We start from the raw sequence: 25,613 nt of genomic DNA, 5'->3' as shown, positions 1-25,613 counted from the left end.
TTTCACATGCTACTAGAGGAGACGTTGGAAGAAGCCAGAAGAGCCAAACGGAGGTCTATCAACCCATGCTGGTTTATGTTAGTGGGAATACTAATAAGAAAACTTCATAAAATATGGGAAATCTAGGGTAAATGGCAAAGCCAATAACAGAATGTTGAGAAAACAAGCAAAAACCCAGGGCTCTTCCAAGTGAACCAAGACATATAGTCACCCCACTTAGGTCAGCATCAAGACCATGGCTTTTACTTCAAATGCAGATGGAAATTCACAGTGGGGTTCTGAGTAGAGGAATGACATGATCTAAGTTTTACAGGATCACTCTGGCTGCTATTCTGAAAATAAAATGCAGGGGGCAAGTGTAGCAAACCAGCTAAGAGCCTGTGGCTATGATCTTGCATTGAGGAGAAAAGACAATATCTTCCTAGCAGAGAAATAAATGTGCATCCTTAAAACCATGTATATGTAGCTGGAGGGAAGAACAGTTAAAGGGGGAACAAAACACAGGCTCAAACTTCAGGTCCACGCAACCTGTGATTTCATACCAAGCGTACACAGATGAATCAGAATATTGTAGTTCAAAGCACCACATACGAAGGGTATCTACTTAATTCCTCTTAAACTAATTCCATTCTCATCAAGCAACTTCCTAATTATAAAGTAGATTCATGTAGACTTACCAACAGCAAGGGAAGATATGTATCAGCAAACACTATTCTCTGTTCTACCTGAATGGTTTTGACTCTAGCCAGAAATTAATAAACTGGATTTCTGGGTTTTTCTTACATATCATTTTTATGAGTTTAGCTTGTTTGTGTTGTTGGTTCCCTAGAGCATCACCATCTGTAGGTATACTAATAATTGAGTTTCCTAATACATTCAACAGAAAATAAGACCTGGAAAGTTATGACCTTAAAAAGTCATGCTGAGGGGCGCCTGTGTGGCTCAGTAGGTTAAAGCCTCTGCCTTTGGCTCAGGTCATGATCCCGGGGTCCTGGGATCGAGCCCCGCATCGGGCTCTCTGCTCAGCAGGAAGCCTGCTTCCTCCTCTCTCTCTGCCTGCCTCTCTGCCTACTTGTGATCTCTCTCTGTCAAATAAATAAATAAAATCTTTAAAAAAAAAAAAAAAAAAAAAGTCATGCTGAAAAGACTTGTCTGAGCTGCCACTTGGCCTCGCCCAGGTGACTCCCCACCCCCGGTCTTGGTGAGTGCCATTCCAGTCAAACTGCAACATGCAGCTCCCATACCCAGGGACTCATACTAGAATATTCTGAGGAAATGAGGGAATACTGTGTTACCGTGCCCTCATTAGAAAAAGTCCAGTTCTCAAAGGCTTATTCTTCTGTGATGATTTTCTGAATTCTCATCCTTTCCAAAAACAACAACCTTCAAGTTATCATAGAGGGATTTTTTTTTCTCTTTCCTGGATACATGATTCTCCTTTCACAACATTTTATGTAAGATACAATTAATTTTCAGAAAGGCACTCAAACTATGTATATTCAAGGTACTCTAATAAATGAAAAGTTACCGGCAAGGGACTTGTATCATTCTGAACAGAACGGGTCTCTGAAGTCTCAGCAAGGTCACTGTCCTTTCTGGAGCACTGATCCAGGGGAAGAGGAGCTGGGCTGGAGGGTTCATCACTGTCCTGGAGGGTGGAGTGTTCCAGTTCCTCCAATAAGGCATCTATATCATAAGATACAAGAGAATCATAATACAGAACATGGGATAATTCCTCTTCTGGGATGATTTCCCCCTTAAATATCACCCCTGTGCCTCCATTCACCTCCTTCTTCTCTCTTGGGTTAAGACTATCTTCAATATCTTCCCTTACTTCTTATTTTATTTCAAGATGTGGTCTATTCTCCCAGAGGATGTTTAATGTCTCCACATACTGTGACCTATTTTCTATGGTTACATCCAATTTCACAGCATCTCTCAAGAATTTGACTTCTTATACGGCAGGGTACTAATTTTTATCACTCATTTAGGGTGGGTTGCCCACAAAGATCCCCAATTAGAAAAAAAGTAAATCCTATATATTTTTCCTACCAGAAATGTATAACAGTTGTTTTTTTTTTCTAAATGTACCAACACAGTAATGCTTTTTCTTAACCCTGATTATTATTTTCTTATATCCCAAGCAGGAACAAAATTTTCAAAACAAAGTAGGAGTAGTCTGTCTTTTAAGGCATATAAGGTAAAAAAAAAGGGGGGGGGAATCAAGGAGAAAATAGATATTGCAAAATCAAACAAGATGGCGTTGCAATCCAAATCTTGAGATTTGTTTCTGCTGTAGTTTTCTTGGAAAAAACCAATGTACTTTACAAGTATCAAAATACTTTTCTGTTACAATGAAATTAATAATAATTAATAAAAATTTACACATTACAGGCACTATGCTCAGGAATTTCTGTATTTCATTTAGTCATCCTAAAGCTTTAAGGCAGGTGATATTATTGTCCTTATCTTGTAGACCAAGAAAGAGACTGGGGCACCTGGGTTGCTCCGTTGGCTAAGCATTCAACTTTTGATTTCAGCTCAGATCATAATTTCAGGGTTGTGAGACTGAGCCCTGTGGAGCCTGCTTTAAGATTCTCTCTCTCCCCCTTCCTCTGCCCCAACCAACCTCTTCCTCTAAAAAATAAAAAAAAAAGAAAAAAAAAGAAAAGAAAAAGAAAAAAGTAGTGTCACACTGTTACCGATGCACATCCTGTCTAATCCTGGGCTATCTGATCGTAGCCCCTGCACTAACTTCATGTCAAAAATTCCAGTCCCCATCTTCATGTGGATTCTCAGGATCATCTGGGCACGATACGCTCTTCTCTGAAGCCATTTCCTCATCTACGCAATCAAGCAATTCTATTGCAATTTTTTTCAAATTATGGGTTGAGAACCATTAGTGGATCTCTGGTAGATTTTTTTACCACAGGTCATGATTTTTAAAAGTTTGCAAAACAGTGGATTATACTATTTGACATTGTTTGATTTCTGCAAATTAAGGGCTATAGGGACATATTTACCAATGACATATCTGATATTGCTTTAAAATAATCCAGGACTGAAAGGAATGGATGGGTGTATTAATGAAACAAGACTGACCAAGAGTTGATCATTGTTAAGCTGGTTGATGAGTATACTAGATTTCATTAAACTATTTTCTTCACTTCTGTATATTTTAAAATTCCTCATAATCAAACCTTTTTTTAAAAGGAGGAAAAAAGAAAAAAAACGAATGTGGAAAGAGAAAGAAAAACTCATTTTCTCATAACTTTACTAGCCAGATTGAATGCCAAACTTCTGGGTTCCAATTTTTTGTTCTATACCCCTCTATTAAGATATAGCCCTTTTCTATTTTCTAAGCTTTGCTCTAACCAGACATCATGGATCTTCTTGGATTCAAAATAAAAAGACATTTATAGTAAAGATTAGAGGAGAAGGGATACTGTCTGTAAGAGAAGCAAACCACATCTCTAAGAGGAGAAGGTTACCCTTAGAAGCATCAGTGAACCAAAGTTAGTGAAACTCCCCCTTCTGGGTCATGAGTTAACAGGGCTTTCTCTTCCCGTTTCCTAGGATTGCACATAACACCAACACCCAATATTTTCTTGCCTTCTGCCAGATCCCGTAATTTGCAGATGACTAATTTCAGTATGATAAATGTGGGATTATGAGGGGTGGAGGGAGGTATTAGATGGAAAACTCTGTAGTCCTTCCCTGTAGCTCTTCATCTGCAGAAATCCGGTAACATCAACACTAACATAAAAGGAATAAGGTGAGGTCTCTTGGGGGATCTCATTGGATTGGAATGATTTCATTCAGAGCCAGAATCTGTTCCTGGTTCCCCTTTATCTAGCATCCCCGAGTAATGAAAGTTTAGGTAAAATCTGCAGGACAGAAACAAACCATCAATGTTGGAGGAAGTACTGCAAAAAGGAAATACTGCCTGCCTTTGCTGACCTGTCTTGCACCCTATTTCTCTGCAGCAGGGAAGAATGACCAACCCTAAGTCTGGGTAGTTACTGAGCTACTGACAATCTGAACAAAGAGAGATTACATGAATGTCACCTTCCAGGTGGCTTGGTACTTTCTACATTTCTGGACCAGATTCCTCTACCATTCATCCTGCTCAAGTAGTGGAAAACTGTGCAAATCTAATTTTTAATTTTTTAAAATTACCTGGGTTGTTCTATTGGTTGGAATACCTGAGCCAATGCACTGCTAAAAGAGGAGATTGCCTTGTAGCTTAATCAGTTTTGGTGTCAGGGGCTCCGGGGAGTGATGCTGAAAACATTTATTGTTTTTCTTAGTTATCTCATTGGAAGAAAAAAAAAAGCAGATAATACTTATTTCAGAGAGTTGCTTCAGACACTAACATGATTAATATATGTAAAAATGTCAAGTTTTAGTTTAAGTCACTAAATAGGTATTACTTTCCTTTTGAATTACCCACAGGAAAGCCATTAGGTATTGCTAAAATAAGAAAGAAGGGCTAGATGCGGGGAGCTGGACTTTGAACTCAGGCAGAAATGTGAACTTCGCTACTCTCACACTAAGTTAAGAATCTGGTTTCTGCTCCAAGTCCAAAATACTTTCTGCCCCAAGCTTCAAAATAGACTTTACCTCCAAAACAGCTCAATATTTATTAAATACCACCTTTCCCTCTTCATTAACATCTCTTCCCTCCTGTAATTTGCTTATCTTCCTCTCTGCTCTTCTAGTTCTCAAATTACGCTGCGAACAATTAACACCACCACCAAGACAATATGCAAGACACGTTTTACGTTGTTCACACTTCTGATGTACGCCAAACATACAAAAACCCAGAACACTGTGGAATTGATACAGCTTGGAAATTGAGTAAAAGGTTAGTGACTTAGTGTTAATAAGGATGCCAGCAACAAAAGTCAGCAAAGGAAAAGGAATGAATCCCAAGAATTACAAACCTTCCATTACTCCAAAGATTGGAAGTCAGGGATCTGTCTGAGCAATGTGACCAATTGTTTCACTGCTGGTTTTAATTGTTTGAAATGGAAAGAGTATCATATTTGCAGGCCACAGTAATCTGTTACTTCAGAATTCCTCTGAATAAAAAGCTTAGCAACAGAATCACTAGAGTTTTAGCGCTAATTCTCCTTGTTTTACTACTAAACCATGGAACAAATGAAACCACCCTGGCCTTGCTCCAACGTTTACAGATCCCTCATTCTTGTTCTTCTATTCCATTTCTTTTCCTTATAACACCCCTTTTATCCCTCTCCCTTTTCTTCTTTTCTTCCTAAATCACAAATCTGTAGGTGCCAACTGTGTGACCAACCTATGACCTGCAACAGCTCCCAAGGGGCAAATACTCATAATAAAATCACAATTCGGTCCAAAAGTATTTGTGCATAGTTTACCCTGGTGAGCACCAAATTTTCAGCCTATTTGTGCCACTGAAAAGAGTGAACCAATAGTTCCCCCAAACAATCATAGTTCCTCATGCTTCACTCTTGGTTGGACTGAGGTCATGAGGGAAGTGGAAGCAAAATCTTCTACCACCACCCTCCCTCTGGCTAGAAGTATACCCCACCACAGAGATGGCAGCCAAGTCTTCATTCCCCCAGAGTTTCTCCTCCAAGAAGGTCCTCACTCACCCAACTCTTCCATTGTCACACACCCAAGATGCTCAGGTCCCACAGGTTGTGAGGAACTGCTGTGGCATGTGCTGAAGAAGAGGACCGCAAAGGAACTGAGTGAGACAGCGTGAAGCAGCCTCTATAACCCTTTTGGTTCCTGTATTTGCTTAGCACTTCCTCTCTTTTGATTTGGAGAGTTTTTTTTTTTTCCTTTCCTTTCTTCTTTCGTTCTTTTTTCTTTCTTTCTTTTTTTTATAAGTTAGAGTTTTGAAAATGGGACATAGAAAGATGGGTAGTAGGATTTGAGTTCTGTTAGTGCATTGGCAAGGGCGAGATTCAAAATTAACTTTGAAAAATTGAGCACCTACTATGCACCAGGATTCATTTTGAATTCATGGGGTAGCAGACTTGCACTTACGTTTTTCCCCAGTGTGGGTATCCCACTGTGACTGTGCATCAGAAAACCTGCTGTATTTGTGTCAGTGTGAGTGTGTGTGTGTGTGTGTGTGTGTGAGAGAGAAACTGATGACCACGGAAGTGGTTTCCTTCATAAAATTTCCATCAGAGTTAACCAGCAACCAATTCATTTTGCTGTCTTTATTTACTCAATGATCCAGAAATTATGCTTACCTGCTTTCCTGTGTAGACTGTAAATCCATTAAAAGCAGTGCAGAGTAGCTGTCACATTTGGATTTTCAGGGCTATTGGTTCTTTCTGTGGTCCAAAACACGAACAGTTATAGTGATCATGAAGAATAAAACTGGAAGACAAGACACAAGGTGTTTAGCTGCAAATGTCTCAGGGAAGGATAATTTCTGCCTAGTTATGTTGCCTAATAGCAGTTTCTCTGAAAAGGGACTCTGAGATTAACTTTTTTTCACCTTTTTTAGCATTGTGATTTTACTCACCTTGAATGAAATAAAACATTTACAAAAGGCCAAATACAAGACAGCAGTATGTAAAGAACTATAATTATGGCTCTGTGAAACATAATACTATCTCCATTTTTACCAGTGGTGAAATAGATTCAAGGGATAGTAACTTCCTAAAGGTAACAGAATTACAGGTAGCTTTACTATTTACTATAATCCAGATTTAATTTCAATCCCTGTGATCTTTCTTCTGCAATACATGGTCTTTTTTTGGGTGATGTAAAGGAATCATTCATTCTCCCTTTCCATTGTGATGCTGATTTTTTTTTTTTTTTTTTTTTTTTAATAAAAAGGAGATTCCTGCTCTGCATTACTTGGAGCAGCCATTGGATGTCAGTGCTGTTCCAAAAGTCTGCTTCAAAAGTCCAAATGGGTTTGAAAAAATTCCCATCCTCACTAATCCATAATAGTTTTTACAACTGAAATGTCACTGGTCCTATGAAAGTGCAGAACACTTGGAGAATATAAAACATTAGCCTAATCTGTGGTGGTAACTGAGCCAAAATACTGAAAGGAAAAATGCACTTCGGCCCTTGGCTTGCAAATATTAGATTGTATCTGCAGTTTAAATGAATGATTAATGTGAAATTTAGAATTGGATCCCAAGATCTTGTTTCCATCCGCTTTCTGTGAGTGTGTGTGTGGGGGCGGGGGGGAGGTTATCCCCAGATGCTTTATTTTCCAGGGTTAAGAACCGTTCTTTCAAACCGCTCCTTGATTATAGTGCATGAAAGGAATGCTGGTAACCCACTGCTGTCACTGAATGCAAGATGGAAAACAAATGGAAACTGCCATTTGACGCATTAGGATAATTTAGTTGCACGCGCTAGTGGACATTAAAGTAATTTCTGACAAAGCTGCTTTTCTGACTGTGCTTCCTGTGCAGCAGAAACATTCAAAACCACAGAAGCCAAGTGGCTTCGAGACAGGGAGCACGAAGGAGGCCTTCGGTTTCTGTGAGTAGGTCACAGAACCACGCTGACAACCCTTCCCCCTTCCTCTTTCCCCGCAGCCCAGGGACCACAGCCAAGTTAAGCAGGCGACGCCAGCTCCTTGGCACCGAAAACATTTAGTAGAACATCAACTTTACAATTTCCAGACTTTTATTAAGACCCAAATGAGTGGTGGGAATTGTGTTCCGCCCTGAGCACCTGACAGATCCCGATTCAGTCCCTGACCTCCAGGAGCTCACAGGTTAGTGAGTCACAGAATGACGAGGCGAATACTGCAGGCAAGAACGCTAGGAGGTGCGGAGTAACCAACCCGAACTAAGGGGTACTGACGTGGCCACCCAAGAAACGTTTCGCCAACACCAACTTAAAAAGTCGGGAAAACCATCCCAAGCTATCCCGACCAGCAACTGGTTTGCCATTTCTGCTCGGATCTGTGCGGGTGTCGCGGCCTAACCCGGAAACACTACCTCCCTGAAAGCGCAAACGCCTACTGCAGAAAAAGTAAACTACCTTTCCCATCGTGCATCAGTCAAAAACCTCCCAGCATCCTCTCCGCTCCTTCTTTCTCATCTTTTTTTTTTTTCCCTAACGCTTAGGCTATATGAGACTTCATTTCCCAAGATGCCTTCTGACAAGTTAACCCCGCGCATGCGCCAAGAGGCGGGCCATCCTTGCCCTCACGACCCCGCCTCTGTTCTACCGCCGCCATTTTTTCAGAGACTTTCATCCGGCAGTCGACGGGGTTTTTTTTCTTAAAGGAGAAGCGACAACTCAAAAAATTTCCCCCTTCTTCCCGCAAGACCTGGCGGCGCTGGGGACAGAAAGGCCACACACAGGAAAGTGGGATCGGGGTGGAGGCAGAAGAACGCCAAGGCTCCTTCCGCGGCTTAAGGAAGAAGGATAGAAAGAGCCCTGTGGCATTAGCGGCTCCTTAGGGAGGCAGGTGCGCGCGCAGCCAGTCCAGCGTGCGCGCGAGGCGGGGGAAAAGGTGCGTTTTCCTCCCACCAATCTCCTCGCGGGACCTGCTCCTCCCACTGCCCCCAGCGCGCGTTGAGCTCGTGGCGCAGGGGGTGGGGGTGGAGGAAGGTCACTTTAGGATTGTCGCGAGACACAGCCGTTTAACGGTGAGAACGGGTGCGCGGGGAAGGAAACCTCGCGCGCTCCCTTGGAGCCGTTTCCTGATTGGTTGAAGGAAGGGGTGGGGGAGGGAACCGGGGACGTAGCTGCGTGAGAGACCACGAGGGGCAGAGCAAAGAAGCCGTCCCTCCTCTCCGATTGGTCCGCTGAACGTCTGTGGCGGGCGCGCGCGCGCGCCGCCAGCGGTAGCGGGCCTTGAGTGGCAGGGGGCGGGGGGGGGGGCGCCCTCGGAGCCGGGCGGAGGGGAGGGGGGGGAAAGAGGAGCGCTGAGTGAGATTGAGCCGGACGCTCCGGGAGGCAAAGGGGGCGGGGGGAGCAGCGCCGCGGCTGCCGCCGCCTCCGCCGCCTGGGACGAGGGGGTGGGGGACGGACGAGCCCCGATGCCGGGGGAGACGGAAGAGCCGAGACCCCCGGAGCAGCAGGACCAGGAAGGGGGAGAGGCGGCGGCGGCCAAGGCGGCTCCAGAGGAGCCCCAACAACATAACCCTGCGGCGGCGGCGGCGCCTGCGGGGACCACTAGCAGCCGCGTGCTGAGGGGAGGTCGAGACCGGGGCCGGGCCGCTGCGGCCGCCGCCGCCGCCGCTGTGTCTCGCCGGAGGAAGGCCGAGTATCCCCGCCGGCGGAGGAGCAGCCCCAGCGCCAGGCCTCCCGACGCCCCAGGGCAGCAGTCCCAGGCCGCGAAGCCCCCGTCTCCAGCTCAGGGCAAGAAGAGTCCGCGACTCCTGTGAGTAACGCAGTCTTTCAGGCGGTGGGAAAGACCCCCCTCTGTCCGCACGCAACCCTCTCGGCTCCCGTAGCGCCCACTCCACGTGACATCCTGCCTGCTCTGCCCCCTGCCGGCTCGCACGCCAGATGTCACGCCGCTCCCCTGCTAGCTGCCTTACCGCCGCTCTTTGGCCCTCCCCCCGTGTCCTCGGTCTGTGGGGCCACTTCCCCTCTCCTGAAGTCGTCCTTTGTGGGATACACCTCTTTTGCTCTGTAGTGACCCTCCCCTTCCCTGCCGCCGCAGGCTTCGCCCGCACTCTGGCATCTGCACTCCCTTTGTCAGCCTGTCCCCCTCGTTCGGCGGCTCTCCAGTATTACATCACATCCCCATTAGGAAATCAGCACAATCTTAGCCTTCGGAAGTGTGCGTGTCCGCGCCCCCCCCCCCCAATTAATTAGCTCAAGAGGCAGTTGTACTGGTAGCTTCATGTAGCTTTTTCCACTCTGCTAAATTTTCACATCACGTTCCACTTGTTTTACAAATCTGGTACTTAGGGTAAAACGTGGCTCTGCCAGTCTTTCACTCGAGACTAGCATGGTTTTTTTAGTGTGTTTTTTGTTTTGTTTCGTTTTTGCTTGTCTACTTGTGCTTATGTTTTAGTGTAGGAGTTTAGTCCTTACAAATTAGACTACTCTGTAAGGAATTACCTTATTATCTAGAGATAGTGGAGGGGCCATACATTTTAAATTTTAAATTGTTAGTATTAAAATGTTCCTATGTTGAAAATACCGAAGTGCATGTGTTTGTAAATTGTAGAAGTTAATCATATTAGGCATTGAATTCGTTAATTGAAAACATTTGTGTCTTTTGACTTTCAAGTGAAAAAAGTTGATAAAAGGGGAAATTAAAGTGGGGAAATCAAGAGTTTTAAGTGCTCCCTCCCAGAGAGATTATGGCAAGATTTGGCTTATACCAAATTTAAAACTTGAAACACACCTGTTCCAAAATAAAGAAGTAAGTCTCTGACTTGCTTGCTTGCCTTAGAAGCTTCTCAGAAAGAAAAATGAAAAGGTGTCAGGTTGTGGTATTAGATCTGCTTCAAAATTTAAGTTAACATAATTTAGAGAATTTGTGTAACTACAGTTCTTTCGACAACAAAGATCTGTACTTACAAATCACTTGGCTGCAATTAGGATTCTAATTGCTATAGATGAATTTCACAGTCACAAAAATTTTAAGACTCTGTATTTCATTTTACCGGTTTGAAAAGAGCTGTCATTACCCTTACTTGAATTAAATTTCTTGAATGAATTTGTATGCTTTAGTTTTACTATCTGTAGGAAATAATGTTAATCCATATGAGATAGTGAGAAGTATAGCATGTGACACAAAGCCTGGTACATAGTACATACAATATTTGTTAAAAATTACTGTTTTGAGTTGTGATGGAGGGATAGAGGTGTAAGTGGTGTGTAGTGATTCTCATGTAAACGCTGCAGAATTGGAATTTTTTATTTATTTCTGTTGCCATAGAAGGTTAATAACTTAATATATTTCTTAAATGCCTTTCCATCCTCACCTACCCATTTGAGAGTAAAATACACCTAGATTTCTTTGCTGCATTTCCCTTCCACTGTTTTACCACTACCAGTTTTACTTACAGAAATGGTATCTTAAGATAATGACAGCTAGTGCAGTATTTTTTTTTCATCTCATTGTTTGTTTTCTTCACTAACTCTTGGCAAAAAGTACTTATGGGTCTTTTTATTTCTACAATATAAAAAAACAGTTGAAGTTGGATGAAGATGACTTAATTAAATCCCTTCACTTTTTTCTTCATGTTATTCCCTGTGGGGAGAAAGATAGTCTTAATGTGAGAGGATAGTGTCCCTCCCTCTCACATCCACTATCATAAAAGATAGTAGTGTTCTTTTACCTTCTCTTAGCCTTGGAACTGTCTCCGAATTACTATTCTAAGTTATGCAGTTTTGATCAGATTGTTAAATTGTTAAAATAAATTTTCATAGTGATAATTTATTTGTTACATGTTTTTAATTTACTGTGTGCCTTGGAAATCAAAGGAGTTCTAAAGCATTTCAGCTAGGTAAATCATGATTGAGCAATACCTGGGCCTGGTTCTGTGCTGGGATAGGCTTTATAAAGGTAAATGAGACATGGCCCTTGCCTTCAAGGACCTCGCAGTATGGGGGGAAGATGCATCCATTAGTGGAGGTTTGTCAAATGTATGCGTGGTTTACAGATTTTCGAAGTGATAAAGTAAACTTTAAAACTAATTAAGAAATTTAATTAATCCTTCAAGACATTTTATGAGATTTTGAGTATCAATTTACTGAATCCTGGTCAAGTACCTTCTGACCTTCTCTGTTATCCTAACAACACGTGAGGGTATCTTAATTACCTCTTCTGTTCAGGTTCTTTCACCATGTCCCACCATTTCTTCCTATAAATATTCAGTAATAGCTGTTTTCGCCTCCATTTGTTTCTCTTGATTGAAGAGACAGCAAAATACACAGTAGTTTAAAAGGTCAATAAATACAGAGATTTGGACTGATTGAAACCTCTTTTTCTGCTAGAAGGCAAAGTAGTGCAGTAGAGAAAGCATTGGACTATATAGTCAAAGTTTGTGTTCTCAGCTTTCCGCTACTCAGTAAGTGACCTCAGGCAAGTCATTTAAGCTCTTTAAATCGGTATCTTCATCTATAACTGGTAATTTATGATTTGTTACAAGCATAAGTGTGTATAAATGATAATTAGGTTACAGTTTTATATAAATTTATGTTTATAACAGCATTTTCATTTGCTTTGAAACATTCAAGAGTTAATGAAAAGAGCAGGAAATCCTTGTGAAAGGAAATAATTATTTAGTGAATTTGCTCAAGAGGAATTCATAAAGTTAAAAGCTAAAATCATTTTAAGATAAAACTTAAAGCCAGTTAAAAGGAAAGATAAACCATATTTGAAGAAAAGTTATATACATCAGTACTCCTTAAGAATTAGGCTCATCATTTGCTGTATTTTGGCCCATAAACTCCAGAGTTCAGATTCTTATATTTTAAATGCAGATGTTTACATGCATGTCTAATTTTAAATATATATAATACCGATTTTTCTGATTCATAAAGTTAAAACACCCATGTTTTCTACTAACGTGGAAACTAATTATTAAACTAAGACTAGGTTAAATCGCAAAAAGGCTTCTTTTCATTCTACTGTGATAAGTCCTCTGCATTTCCTAGCCAATGCATTTCATATAGAACTTCAATAAATACTTTTTTAAACTTACGATTTAGCTATTGAGTAGCCCTGTTGGCTAAAACTGCGTATTCTTAGAGGTATTCCTACAGGTTCAGGTGGGTTCCAAATGAAAAAAATACTGCTTTATTTTCTGGGATATGGAATTCCATTTTTGTTTTATTTTCTTGCTTAAGGTAAAACAGTAGTAGACCTTCGAGTGACACTTTCTTGGTATATATTTTGTAAGGAAAAGGTGAACATCATGGCTAGTGAGAATGAAGAGGCAGTAATATTCTGAATTGAAAGAACTTTTGTGGCTCTTTGGAGAAAGTTCCAGTTCTATAAGTTTAAAATTCTAAGTTTTCCTCCCAGGGAAATCAGTATGGTAATAGAAATATCTTCCCATTCCAAAAGGTGTTTGGAGGGAAGTTTATTGTGTAATGTTTCAGTATTTAGGTATTACATCTGTACTTCTCTTTAGAGGTAGGATGATCGGTTGTCTTGTGTTAATTATTAATTGGGACATTGATGATATAATTTAAAATAAAGTAATACCCAGAGTTTAAGAAAGTGGGATGAGAAAATGACAGCTGTTCTTTCTAAAGAGAACAGAATTTGTATTACATTGCATCTCTATTTATTTGGATATTCTTTTGTAACGTAACAGTTCTCATTTACATCACGTTTACTTTAAAAAAAAAAAACAAAAAAACTTTGTACCAGCTCAAGATACCATGTGACATCTTTATAGTAAAGATCCAGGACCTGTGGACTTTTGAATTTGGGTAATGGCTCCAGGGTAGAGGTTCATTATACTGTGCTTAACAGTTATGAATGAAAGAAATGTTACCAAATTAAAAACATGAAACGTTTTTTAACAGTCTATAACACATTAGAGTCTTTACTGTTGCTAATTTGTAAAGTACAAGTTATATTAATTTCTGAGGTCCAATCTTTTGCCTTTGTAGAAATAGATTTTTGACTTGGGTATAGTAAATGAATAATTCGGGGTTTTCTGTTAGGTTCATTGAATTTTTATTATGAAAATTGTCAAGTATACACAAAGTAAAAAAAAAAATCTACAATGAAATGCCCATGCCCAGTATTTACCACTAGATTTAGAAGTTATCAAGATTCTGCCATGCTTATTACCTTTATCTCCCTGTTCCTCTTTTTTTTTTCCCTGAAGTATTTTAGAGAAAGTCTCAAACATTATTTCACCCCTAGTTACTGCATTTGGTAAGACAAGGACACTTTCTTATATAACCACTTAATAAAATAAAATCAATATTTTCTTTGTATTACTTTTTTTTTTGCAGTTAAAAACTTTTTGAATGCTACTCTAGCTGTATGCTAACAGATTGTATAGCTGCATGAATCTATTTAAATTTACATTAATTAAAATTAAAAATTCACAATCCTCAATTACAAACAAGCTGTTTCAAGCACTCAGTAGCCACATGTGACTATCATATTTGACAGTGCAGATATAGATAGAGAATATTTTCATCACTGCAGAAAGTTCTATTGACCACACTACTCTAGATGTGTTCTGCATCACTCTGAAAATGAACCTGAAAGATAAATATCTGTGTTTTAGGAATGTATGCAAGATTGTTCATTTAATATTTGGTTCTCATTTCTTTCAGATGTGTAGACAAAGTAACAACTGATAAAGGTAAGACTTGGTCATTCTTAATCTCTCATATATATTAACACTGATTATTTTATGATCGGATAGGAAATAGAATAATCTTCAGCCTGATAATTCAGATCTTCCCATTTTAAAGTGACTTTCATTTAGTAAAATAAAATAATTGGAGTAGTTAGAACCTGTGTAGCTAATAGGTTTGGGCTAGTGAAACATTTGGCATTATTTGGAAACCGAGCGATGGGAAATCAGATTATTTAATGTCAGTTTATTATAATTTGTTTTTAGCTGTTTGCATTTGTAATAAAGTAACTAGGAGAAGAATGATACACAACACAGAGAGTAAAACTTAGACAAAATCTTGGTATTGGTAGAGACTGGAATTATAAATGCAGTTTGAAGAATGCGGAAAGAAAAGTGTTCTAAATTTCAGCCTGGTGAATAATTTAGCGGGATTATTTGGTTGGTTTTCACCAAACCAAATATATATATTAAATGTAGTCTTCTGCTTATCTGGATTATAAAGGAAAGCTAATGTCCACCTTTTTCTTTTAAAACACTTCTTCAAAAAGATTTCATTCTGGCTTTGCAGATTGGAGTTATTAAAATTGCCCCTAATATGCTGGACCTCATTCGTTATTCATATAAAATATATTCATATATGTAGTTATTGGCTATATTTCTTGATGTTAAATTCGAATATACAGCATCCTACTTAAAACTTGAGTAGATAAACTCCTAAGCATATTTCATTTCTTATGTCTGACAGAAATCTACTTAATAACCGAAGGTTGGCCAGTTTATTGTATATGTGCAGGTGTTTATAAATAAAATAAGATTTTTCCCTTCACAAAGAATGCTTTGAGAATATGTAATATGTAACACGTATAAGACAAGTTTAAAACCTGGATTTCATGCTACTTAGAAGAATGATACTGTGGTTAGGAACCAATAACTTGAATTGGTGGCTGCTTTGTAAATAATTAGCTATCAGTGATCAGGTTTCTTTGTTCTCTGAATTTTAGAATCTGAGGCTGGTATTTCATAGTTTACCAGGCAGAAGTATTTGTTCTAGGCAAATTTTTTTTGTGAGAAAACTTTGCCTGACTAATTTGTCTAGCAAATTCTTGGTATTGTTGCTGCTGTTGCTTGAAAAATAGGATATGTCAATAATGGGAGGTCTTGTGCTCCTTATTTAGAGATCATTTTGAAATGTTACGATGTGATAGAAATGTAGAGACAGGTGCAATCAAGTACCACAGCAGTTGTTATTAAAACAAAAGACAAAACCTCCATACCTGCCTGTATCCAGCTAAAATTACTTCATGTGTGTAAAGAGTATGTATAAAGGAATTATTTGGGTTGCTTTGAGGAGAACTTGGAGGATGTAGTGGAAATTTCGAATCCCTGTTGGAGATGAATTAATTGCTCTTTGTGTAGATTTCTTAAAAGAAAAGTTGGCTTGTTACATAGTTGTGCTGCTGTGGCAAGATTGAAACTGCATTCTGGGTAATGTCAGTCTCAAAATCAGTCCCGTTCTAATTCATTTGTTAAATGCTCTGGATCTGGAGTTAGAACTCAGGGTTTGAATTCAAGTTCTGCCTTTTATTGCAAATAATTCACTACCTGGAATCCTGTGAACACGCAGTAAAAGGTAGCTGTTTGTAAAATCTTGAAAAAGTGCTCTGTGGCTCCCATTCTCATCTCTTGGTTCATCTTCATTTCTTCAGCTCTGACGGTAGCTGTTCAACTTCGAATCGTATATAGGTACCTAAGAACTGATTCTTAGTTCCATTTAAACAACTAGATCAGGGAATAAAGAAATGGAGGCTGTGATGGTCACTTTTCCCTGTGCTCTTTAATATTTAGAATTCACCTCAGCTCTTCCTTTTTCTTGTCACTTCTCAGAAAGTTGTTCTGCTGCTCAGGAATAGTTTTCATGTTAAGTCTGCTGAATTTTAACTGAAGTAACTTGTATTTGTTTCAGAGGTTGAGGTTTTTTTCAAAACTTTGAACAGGTTTTGATATTTTGTAGAGGTACAACTAGCTCTCTGTTTCATGGATATTGATAAGATGTTTTCAGGATTTTTGTTTTGTTTTCAGAATTGTTCTTATTTACTCCAAACGACTTGAAATTATATACTTTCCTTCTGTCAAAAATAACAACCTTTGACATGTTTGAACAAATAGTTTTGCACACACACAAAAAACAACTCACTATTGTTTTAGAATTAAGTTGCAAAGTGGCATGTTTATTTTTCACACTGAAATAATAGTGGTCCCTGTTCTTGCTGTATTTATTTAATCCTGATGGGTATATATAAAAACAAATGGAAATTTGCAAAAATAGTGTTTATTAATTCATATATTCATATAATTTATTAATTCATTGAATAAGTAATTGTTGAACATCCCACTATGTGTCTAGCACCACTTAACTGATTAAAATAATGTGATACAGTGTTTGATAAAGTTAAGATGTCAAGGGAAGGCCTCTTTTGAGAAGGCGACATTTGAGCTGAGACCTGAATATGCGATTGCCAGATGAAGAGCATCCCACACAGAAGAAGCAAAAAGGGCAAAACTTGAAACATGAAAGCTTAGTTTACCGCTGCCAGAGGATTATCGTCATCACAGTGGAGCTTCCAAGAGTGTTAGCAGAAATTTTGAGGCATGGAGCCTGGCAGGGTCCTTTTAACTTGGTTTTATGTTTCCCTTCTGTTCTCTGGTTTCAACCAGTACTACTTTTATGGTAATGAAGTATAGCGATAGCTTGCCTCAGTGTAGTTTATTAGTAATTCTAATATTACTTTATCCACTAATTTTCTTTCACTTTCAAACCTCCACCTGAAACTGTACAAGATAAAGCCTTATTAAAAAAGGGAGACTATAGGGAACCTGGGTGGCTCAGTGGGTTAAAGCCTCTGCTTTCGGCTCAGGTCATGATCCCAGGGTCCTGGGATCAAGTCCCGCATCGGGCTCTCTGCTCAGCAGGGAGCCTGCTTCCTCCTCTCTCTCTGCCTGCCTCTCTGCCTACTTGTGATCTCTGTCTGTCAAATAAATAAATAAAATCTTTAAAAAAAAAAAAAGGGAGACTATAATATCTTAATGTTTACTAGAGTGAGTTTCACGTGTTTCGTGGAATAGTGAGTATTAGAGTCAAATGTGGTAGGTGCTTGAGTCGTCTGTGTGCTAGTTTATTTGTTGCAGGACCTCTCAAGAGATTTTGATTGTGAGTAATAAGCAGTATAAATACTGGGACACCTGGGTGGCTCAGTGGTTAAGCGTCTACTTTTGGCTCAGGTCATGATCCTAGGGTCCAGGGATGAAGTCCCACATAGGGTTCCTTGCTCAGTGGGAAGCCTGCTTCTCCCTCTGCCTCTGCTTGCCACTCCCCTGCTTGTGCACACTTGATGTCTCTGACAAATAAATAAATAAAATCTTTTTTTTTTTAAAGGCAATATAAATACCACAATATGCAGTAACTACCTAACTGAATTGACTGTAAGATAGCCCCCCCCCCTTTAATGGATAGTTCATAAAATTAGAATTTTTAGAAAATATTTTGAAGTACTGGGTGTTTCAAAATTTGATTATATTAAACTCTGGGTCTCACCTTTTATTTAAAATCATTTTACTATTTTTAGTTACTCTTGTTATGGATGGGGTAGTAAGATTGCCTTGATGGAGTCAGCAAATAAGTTCATAATAGATCTGGGAATTTACTTAGATTGTTTAGAGCTTTGGCTATTTGGCTTATTTAGTTTATAATCAACATATTTCCTGGAATTACTACTAAAATATTAGCTTGTTTTGATAATTCTTTCCTGGATCACATCCTCAGTTTTTGTTCTCATTGATCTAATTTATAGATAATAGCTTTGTGTTCCTTTTTTTTTTTTTTTTAAGATTTTATTTATTTGAAAGAGAGAGCATGACCAGGGGAGGGGTAGAAGCAAGACTCTCTGCTGAGCAGGGAGCCTGTCAGCCCCAAGACCCTGAGATCATGACCTGAGCCGGAGGCAGACACCCAGCCGACTGAGCCACCCAGGCATCTCTCTTCCTTTAAAAAATTAGAATTTATTTACTTTTAGCAATTATAGTTTTGATTTCATCAGAGTATTTCATTTTTCCTATGTTAGAATACCTTGGATTATTTCTTACCCTGTCATTTCCAGTACTCTTAAACAATATTTTTGTTATTCTTAAATATATAGAACAGTCATTCCCACCGGTTTTTCCCACTCCGTTGAGAAAAATCTAACTTATAATTTTTACCATTTAGTTTTTGTACAAAAGGATGATCTGAGAAGTTACTCAGGACATTGTCTTCACAATTCTTTCTTGAAAGATTTTGAGTCTCCTTGGCGATAACCTGGTTTCCCTAGTTAAACTAAAGTCTTACTGGTTTTGAATAGAAGTGTTCTGGAAGGAGATTCACTAGGTTAAAAAAGGCATATACTTAGTTTCAGTCTTAACTCTCAATGTACGATCGCCTTTAACGGAAGCATTCTTTACCAATTAAATCATACTCTTCTGAAATGGCTTAAATAAAAGTTTAAAAAAGAAAGCCTCATTTTCCTTAACTTCTTAATACTGCTGATATTGGAATATTTCAAAATGGACTTTACTAATTATTTGTGGGAAACAAATATAGCTAATTATAGAAATTCACCTGATCAGGTTTCAGAAACTGGAGTTTCTGACTGTTAAGATAATGTTCATGTCTCAAATGGCTGACAGTATATATAGCATTTTGTCTATCCTACTTTCTAGGCCTTTTCTTAAGGTAGCAGGAACTATGTTATTTCTCTCAGTATGAGAATGATCTACTCAGACATCTCATTCCTTGTTGGGAATGCCCCATGTTCTTTAAACCATTTTTAGTTCAAATATCTTGGCCTCCTGTGGTTCTTCTGCTCCATTCTAGTTTTCTAGAAGTACAGACATACCTCACATATATGTGGATTGTGACATGGGCTTAGAAAGTACATGGGCTTATCAGCTCACTTCAGTTTGGGGTATTTTATGATTCAGATAAATGAGTCTTTCTGTCCCTTACATAGAAAGAAGTAATTCTGTAACAGTTCACCTATTTTGATTCAACTTATGTAGAAACCATCTCAGACAACTGTTGTAAGTTTATTTTGTAATATATAGTAACTATTTTATATTGAGATCCAGTTCCTGCCATAACCACTTGAGAAGTGCAGCAGAATGCGCTGGTGGAAGTAAACTGAAGCAGGAGTGGACAAGAACCTCTGACAAAAAGGAATTAGCTCTGCTGTCATGCCCCTTGACCTTTTAAGTCCAAGAAGGATCAAGCTCCTCTGAATTAAAACTAGCCAGATTGATCTAACTACATCAAGGCAAAGGCAAAGACCCCTTTAGATTCAGTACAAGTAATTGTCTTAAAGGTAACTGTGGTTGTATCTTCTGCTCGTACATGATCTACTTTGATCCCAGTTAAGCTCCCAGCTTGTATCCTAGCTTCTTATTGGCTGATTCTGCTTGTGACTTTGCCTCTTTTAGAATTTTTAAACCCTATTTTCTTTACTGTGACTCTCCCTAAATTCTGTCAGGTATCTGTTGATTTATAACAAACTATCCAAAAACTCAGTGGTTTAAAATACAAAAAATTTGTTATTTCTCAGTTGGGCTCTTCCCTCTCCTCATTGGTCTTTCAGTGTAGACATTTTCATGTCATGGTGGTTTCAAAGAGTGTTCCAAAAAGGTTGAAGGCAAAAGCTGCAAGGTGTTTTGATGCTGCCTCACATGATACAAGATGAACATACAAAAATCAATTGTATTTCTATATATGAGTAACAAATATATTTCAAACAAAATATATTTCAACAAAACATTGAAATTATAGAATGAACAAATTATACCATTAAGTATCAAAAAATATGAATTAATTAGGGATAAATCTCACAAGACCCGAAAGTATAAAACACTGTTGAGTGACATTGAAGACTTAAGTAAATGGAACAAATGATGTACCATCATGGGTTTGAGGGCTTGATATTGTTAAGATGTCATTTCTCCCCATTTTGATCTACACATGAAATCTAATCCAAATCAAAATTCCAGTACTCTTATTTGGTTTATTTGTTTTTGGAGAGTTTTGCCCTTGCAAACTTCCTGAAGGAGTTGACAAACTGCACTTTGAAAGCCTTAAGCTTGCACTGGTCAGGAACCCCACCATGTTTCTAAGAGTGGGGTTGATTGTTTAAGGAAAGAGGAAGGGGTAAAACAGATACTTGGTGGGTACCCAGCCCTGGCTCCTATACATGCATATCCTATAATTTGTTTAACCCTTACTTGATTAAAGGACACTTGATAATTCTCGGGGTTTTTTCTAGGATTACAGGTGATATTTTTGAAAGTCTTTTAAGATAACACGATACATATGCAGAAGTACACTTGTCATAAATATACAGCTTTGTGAAAATTCACAAGGCAAGCTCAGTTATGTAATCATCAGCCAGCTCAAGAAATAGAACCTGATCGACCACCCCCAAGTATAACCAGCCTTCTGACTTTGAACAGCACAAATCTCTTTTGCCTTTTTTTGGATTCTTCATATATAGAAAAATAGAGTATGTACTCTTAGGTAGGCCTTTTTTGCTCAACATTATGTGAGGTTTCTCTAGGTTGTGTTTTTAGAGATTGTTCATTTTCATTGTTATAGGCCAGTGTGGAAGTATGATTTATTCATTTAACTGTTGGTTAGTATTTGGGTAGCTTTTAGTTATTGGCCTTTATGACTAGTGATATGTTGCATATGTTATTAATATTTTATTGAGACATAATTTTCTTATCATGAAATACACCCATTTCAAGTGGGGTAATGCTATCCATACAGGTTTTCCTTCTCTGGGCATTTTATAAACGGACTTGTACATAGAATATGTGTTTTTTTTGTTTTTTGTGTCTGGCTTTCACTTTGCATAATTTTGAGGTTAATTTATGTTGTGGCAACGTATCAATATTTCATTCCTTTGTGTGGTATTTCTGTGTATGGAAATAGTCCATTTGATTTGTCCCTCAGTTAATCTACTTTTTAGCCATCATGAATAATGATAGTGTGAATATTCATGGGAAAGCTTTTGTGTGAATGGATATTTTTATTTCTTTTGGGTAGATATCTATGAGGGAAATTTCTAGATTGTATATGGTAAGTATATGCTAAAGAGACTGGCAAGGAGTTTTGCATAGTGACTGTGACGTTTGTGTTCCCTAGTGATCGATGAGGATTTCTGTTTCTCCACAGTCTCAAAAATGTTGTTAATGTCATTCCACTATCCTGTCAAGCCAGCCACTTTAGGATGGTGGGGCACATGGTAAGACCAGTGAATTCCATGAGCATGGGTCCATTGCTGCATTTCATTTGCTGAGAAGTGAGTTTCTTGTTCAGAAGAAATGCCGTGTGGAAAACCATGACTGGGATAAGGCATTCTGTAAGTCCATAAATGGTATTTTTTACAGAATCACTGTATGCAGGGAAGGCAAATCCATATCCAGGGTGTTGATTTATTGCCACTTCCATAATGGAATGGAACCTGCCATTAGGGAGCTGGCTGATGATCCTGGGGAATGGTACTATATTAGGGGCTTATTGCTGGTCTCTGCTGCTAGCAGATGGCACTCAGCAGTGCCTGTACCCATATTGTCCTTGGTGAGAGTCTGGTTTGGTTTCCAGCAGTCTCAGCTCTACAGCAGTAGGAGGTAGGGATTTCTTTCAGGGCAGGCATAGAAACGTTCAGGTCATTTATGTGATGCTTCAGCTTGGAATTTGAGTCTCTCAGCACATGCCTGTGTTTCTCAACTTCGTCCAGTACATTTAGAAGCAGCTAGCCAATTTCATCTTAATCAGCTTGAAATATTCTAAAGTAGCGAATACATGATAACCAGAACTTTGTCTCTTATTTAATAAGTATTTGATCAGGATTATGCATTGGTGATTTTTTTACCTATTTTTATTGCTGTATCATGCCGTCGATGTTCAGTGTTCTCTTCGCTACTGAAAAATAGAGTCATTAGTGCCTTTAAATCTTATCAAAGAAACAGTTCCAAAAATCCCAGAAGCAGTTCAGAAAACTCATCCTCAAGATTCTCTTCTACTAGGAAATTTATAGCAATACAGACCTGTCCCAAGAAGCAAGAAAAATCTCAAATAAACAACCCAACCTTATACCTAAAGAATTAGAAAAAGAACAAGCAAAACCCAAACCCAGCAGTAGGAAGGAAAAAATAAAGAGCAGAGTAGACATAGACAAAAATAGAAACTAGGAGCTGGTTCTTTGAAAAGTCAACAAAATTAGGGGCATCTGGGTGGCTCAGTTGGCTAAGCATCTGACTCGTGATTTTGGCTCAGGTCATGATCTTAGGGTTGTGAGAGTGAGCCCCACATTGGGCTTCTGGTTTTGCACTCAGCAGGATGTCTGCTAGCGATTCTTTCCTTCTGCCCTTCCCCTGCTCACACATGTGTGCATGCACGTTGTCTCTAAAATAAATAAAAATAATAAAAAATAAAAATAAATCAACAAAATTGGTAAACCTTTAGCCAGACTCATTAAAAAGGAGAGTGAGGACTCAAAATTAGAAATGAAAGAGGAGAAACAAAACCGACACCACAGAAATACAAAGGACTGAGGCACCAGGGTGGCTCAGTCCATTAAGCGTCTAACTTGATTTTAGCTCAGATCTGATCTCAGGGTCATTGGTTCAGGCCCCATATTGGGCTCCACATTGGATAGAGCCTATTTTTTAAAAATGCAAAAAATTTACAAGAGAATATTATGAAAAATTAAATGCCAAATAATTGGACAAACTATAAGAAATGAATAAATTCCTAGAAACATATAACCTCCCGAAACTGAATCAAGAAAAAAACAGAACATTTGAACAGACTGATTACCAGCAATGGAATTGAATCATAATCAAAAAAATCCCAACAGGCAAAAGTCCAGGACCAGAGGGCCTCACAGGTGAATTCTACTAAACATTTAAGGAACAGTTAATATCTGTTCTTCCTCAACTATTCCAAAAACTGGAAGAGGAGGGGAACTTTCCAAATTCATTCTATGAGGCCAGCATTACCTTGATACCAATACCAGATAAAGACACTATCAAAAAAGAACTACAGGCCAATATATCTGGTGAACATAGATGCAAAATTCCTCAACAAAATACTAGCAAACTGAAACCATTGATACAACTTAAAAATATTCACCACAATCAAGTGGGATTTTTTTCCCCTTGGACACAAAGCTGGCACAGTATTTGCAAAGCAATCAGCATGATATATCACATCAGTAAGAGAAGGGATAAAAACATGATCATATCAATAGATGCAGGAAAAGCGTGTGACAAAGTACAATATCTATTCAATAGAAAAACCCTCAACAAAGAAAGTTTAGGGGGAACAAACATCAACAGAATAAAGGCCATATATGAAACCCCCCAGCTAATATCATATTCATTTGTGAAAAACTGAGCACTTTTTTTTTTTTTTAAGATTTTATTTATTTATTTGTCAGAGAGAGAGAGAACACAGGCAGACAGAGTGGCAGGCAGAGGCAGAGGGAGAAGCAGGCTCCCTGCCGAGCAAGGAGCCCGATGCGGGACTCGATCCCAGGACGCTGGGATCATGACCTGAGCCGAAGGCAGCTGCTTAACCAACTGAGCCACCCAGGCGCCCCAAAACTGAGCACTTTCAAGATCAGGAACAAGACAAGCATGTCTACTCTTAGCACTTTTGTTCAGCATAGTACTGGAAGTCCTAACCACAGCACTCAGACAAGAAAAAGAAACAAAAGGCATCCAAATTCGTAAGGAAAAAGTGAAACTGTCACTATGGGCAGATACTGAAAGCCCTAAAGACTCCACCAAAAAGCTGTTAGAACTGATAAATGAATTCAGTAAGGTCCTATGATATAAAATCAATATAGAGAAATCCATTGGATTTCTAGACACTGATAATAAAGTAGCAGAAAGAGAAATTAAGAAAATAGTCCCATTTACAATTGCACCAAAAATAATAAAATACCAGGAGTAAACTTGACCAAGTTTACTCTTTGACTTGACTGTGCTCTGAAAACTATAACACATTGATGAAATAAATTGAAATGACACAAATGAGTGGAAAGATATTTCATGCTCATGGATTGGGAGAACAGATATTATTAAAATGTCTCATATAACCAAAAGCAATCTACAGATTTAATGTAGTCCCTATCAGAATACCAACAGCATTTATTTTATTTATTTTTTACAAAACTAGAACAAATAATCCCAAAATGTGTGGGGAGCCACAAAAGACCCTGAGTAGCCAAAGCAGTCTTGAAAAAGAACAAAACTGGAGGTAAAACAACCCCTGATTTCAAGCTATACTACAAAACTATAATAAAACAGTATGGTACTGGCACAAAATAGACACATATCAGTGGAACAGAATGGAGAGCCCAGAAATAGATCCATGATTTTCTGGCCAATTTGTCTTTGATAAAGGAGGCAAGAATATATAATGGGAAAAAGACAGTCCCTTTAATAAGTGATGTTGGGAAAACTGGGATAGCTACATGCAAAAGAATGAAACTGGACCACTTTATTATGCCATATACAAAAATAAACTTGAACTAAAGACCTAAATGTGAGACCTGAAACCATAAAAATTTTAGAAAAGAACATAAGGCATAAGTTTTTCTGATATTGGCCATAGCAACTTTTTTTCTGTCTTCTAAGGGGAAACAAAAGCAAAAATAAACTCTTGGGACTATGTCAAAAATAAATGCTTCTGTGCAGCAAAGAAAACAGTCAACAAAATAGTCTACTGAATGGGAAAAAATACTTGCAAATGACATACTCAGTAAAGTTTTAGTATCCAAAATATATAAAAAACCATAACCCAACACCAAAAATAATCCAGTTTACAAAAATGGGCAGAAGACATGAGTAGACATTTCTCCAAAGACGACCTCCAGATGACTGACAGATACATGAAAAGATGCTCAACATCACTCATCATCAGAAAAATGGAAGTCAAACCACAGTGGGGGAAAAAAAGGCAAAGAGATACCCCCTCACACCTGTCAGAATGGCTAAAATCAAAAACACAAGAAAAAAGTGTTGGTGAGGATGTGGAGAAAAAATACTCTTGTAGTGTTGGCAAGAGTGCAAACTGGTGCAGCAACTATGGAAGACAGTATGGAGGTTGCTCAGAAAATTAAAAACAACTACTGTATGATACAGTTAATTCCACTACTGGGTATTTACCCAAAGAATACGAAAACACTAATTCAAAAAGATACATGTATCCCTGTGTTCATTGCAGCAATATTTACAATAGCCAGATTA

The 25,613-nt window shown here is 38.7% G+C and overlaps 2 protein-coding genes across 5 annotated transcripts in view; one reads left to right on the top strand and one right to left on the bottom strand.

The window, feature by feature from the left end:
* Positions 1-7,933, bottom strand: part of LPXN (leupaxin) — a 35,130-nt gene extending 27,197 nt beyond the window's left edge. Inside the window, exons 1-3 of one of the 3 annotated variants that reach the window (XM_080816520.1) lie at positions 7,729-7,889; positions 6,249-6,378; positions 1,529-1,686 (exon numbers count right to left, since the gene is read on the bottom strand). Coding sequence is in view for 1 of the 3 variants with exons in the window: in XM_080816518.1 (XP_080672644.1) it covers positions 1,529-1,686; positions 5,637-5,649 (171 nt within the window). In the remaining 2 variants the exon portion in view is untranslated. Of the gene's footprint in view, positions 1-1,528; positions 1,687-5,636; positions 5,847-6,248 lie in introns of those variants that run through there. The other 2 variants (XM_080816519.1, XM_080816518.1) reach the window with 2 other exon arrangements.
* Positions 7,934-8,881: 948 nt separating this feature from the next.
* Positions 8,882-25,613, top strand: part of ZFP91 (ZFP91 zinc finger protein, atypical E3 ubiquitin ligase) — a 51,529-nt gene continuing 34,797 nt past the window's right edge. Inside the window, exons 1-2 of one of the 2 annotated variants that reach the window (XM_080816498.1) lie at positions 8,882-9,364; positions 14,251-14,279. In XM_080816498.1, coding sequence (XP_080672624.1) covers positions 9,021-9,364; positions 14,251-14,279 — 373 coding nt within the window. In that variant the 5' untranslated portion in view covers positions 8,882-9,020. The remainder of the gene's footprint in view (positions 9,365-14,250; positions 14,280-25,613) is intronic. The other variant, XM_080816499.1, reaches the window with a different exon arrangement.

This window comes from Martes martes, assembly GCF_963455335.1.
Source record: "Martes martes genome assembly, chromosome: 10".
Taxonomy (NCBI): domain Eukaryota; kingdom Metazoa; phylum Chordata; class Mammalia; order Carnivora; family Mustelidae; genus Martes; species Martes martes.
This window is presented reverse-complemented; position numbering and strand designations above follow the sequence as displayed.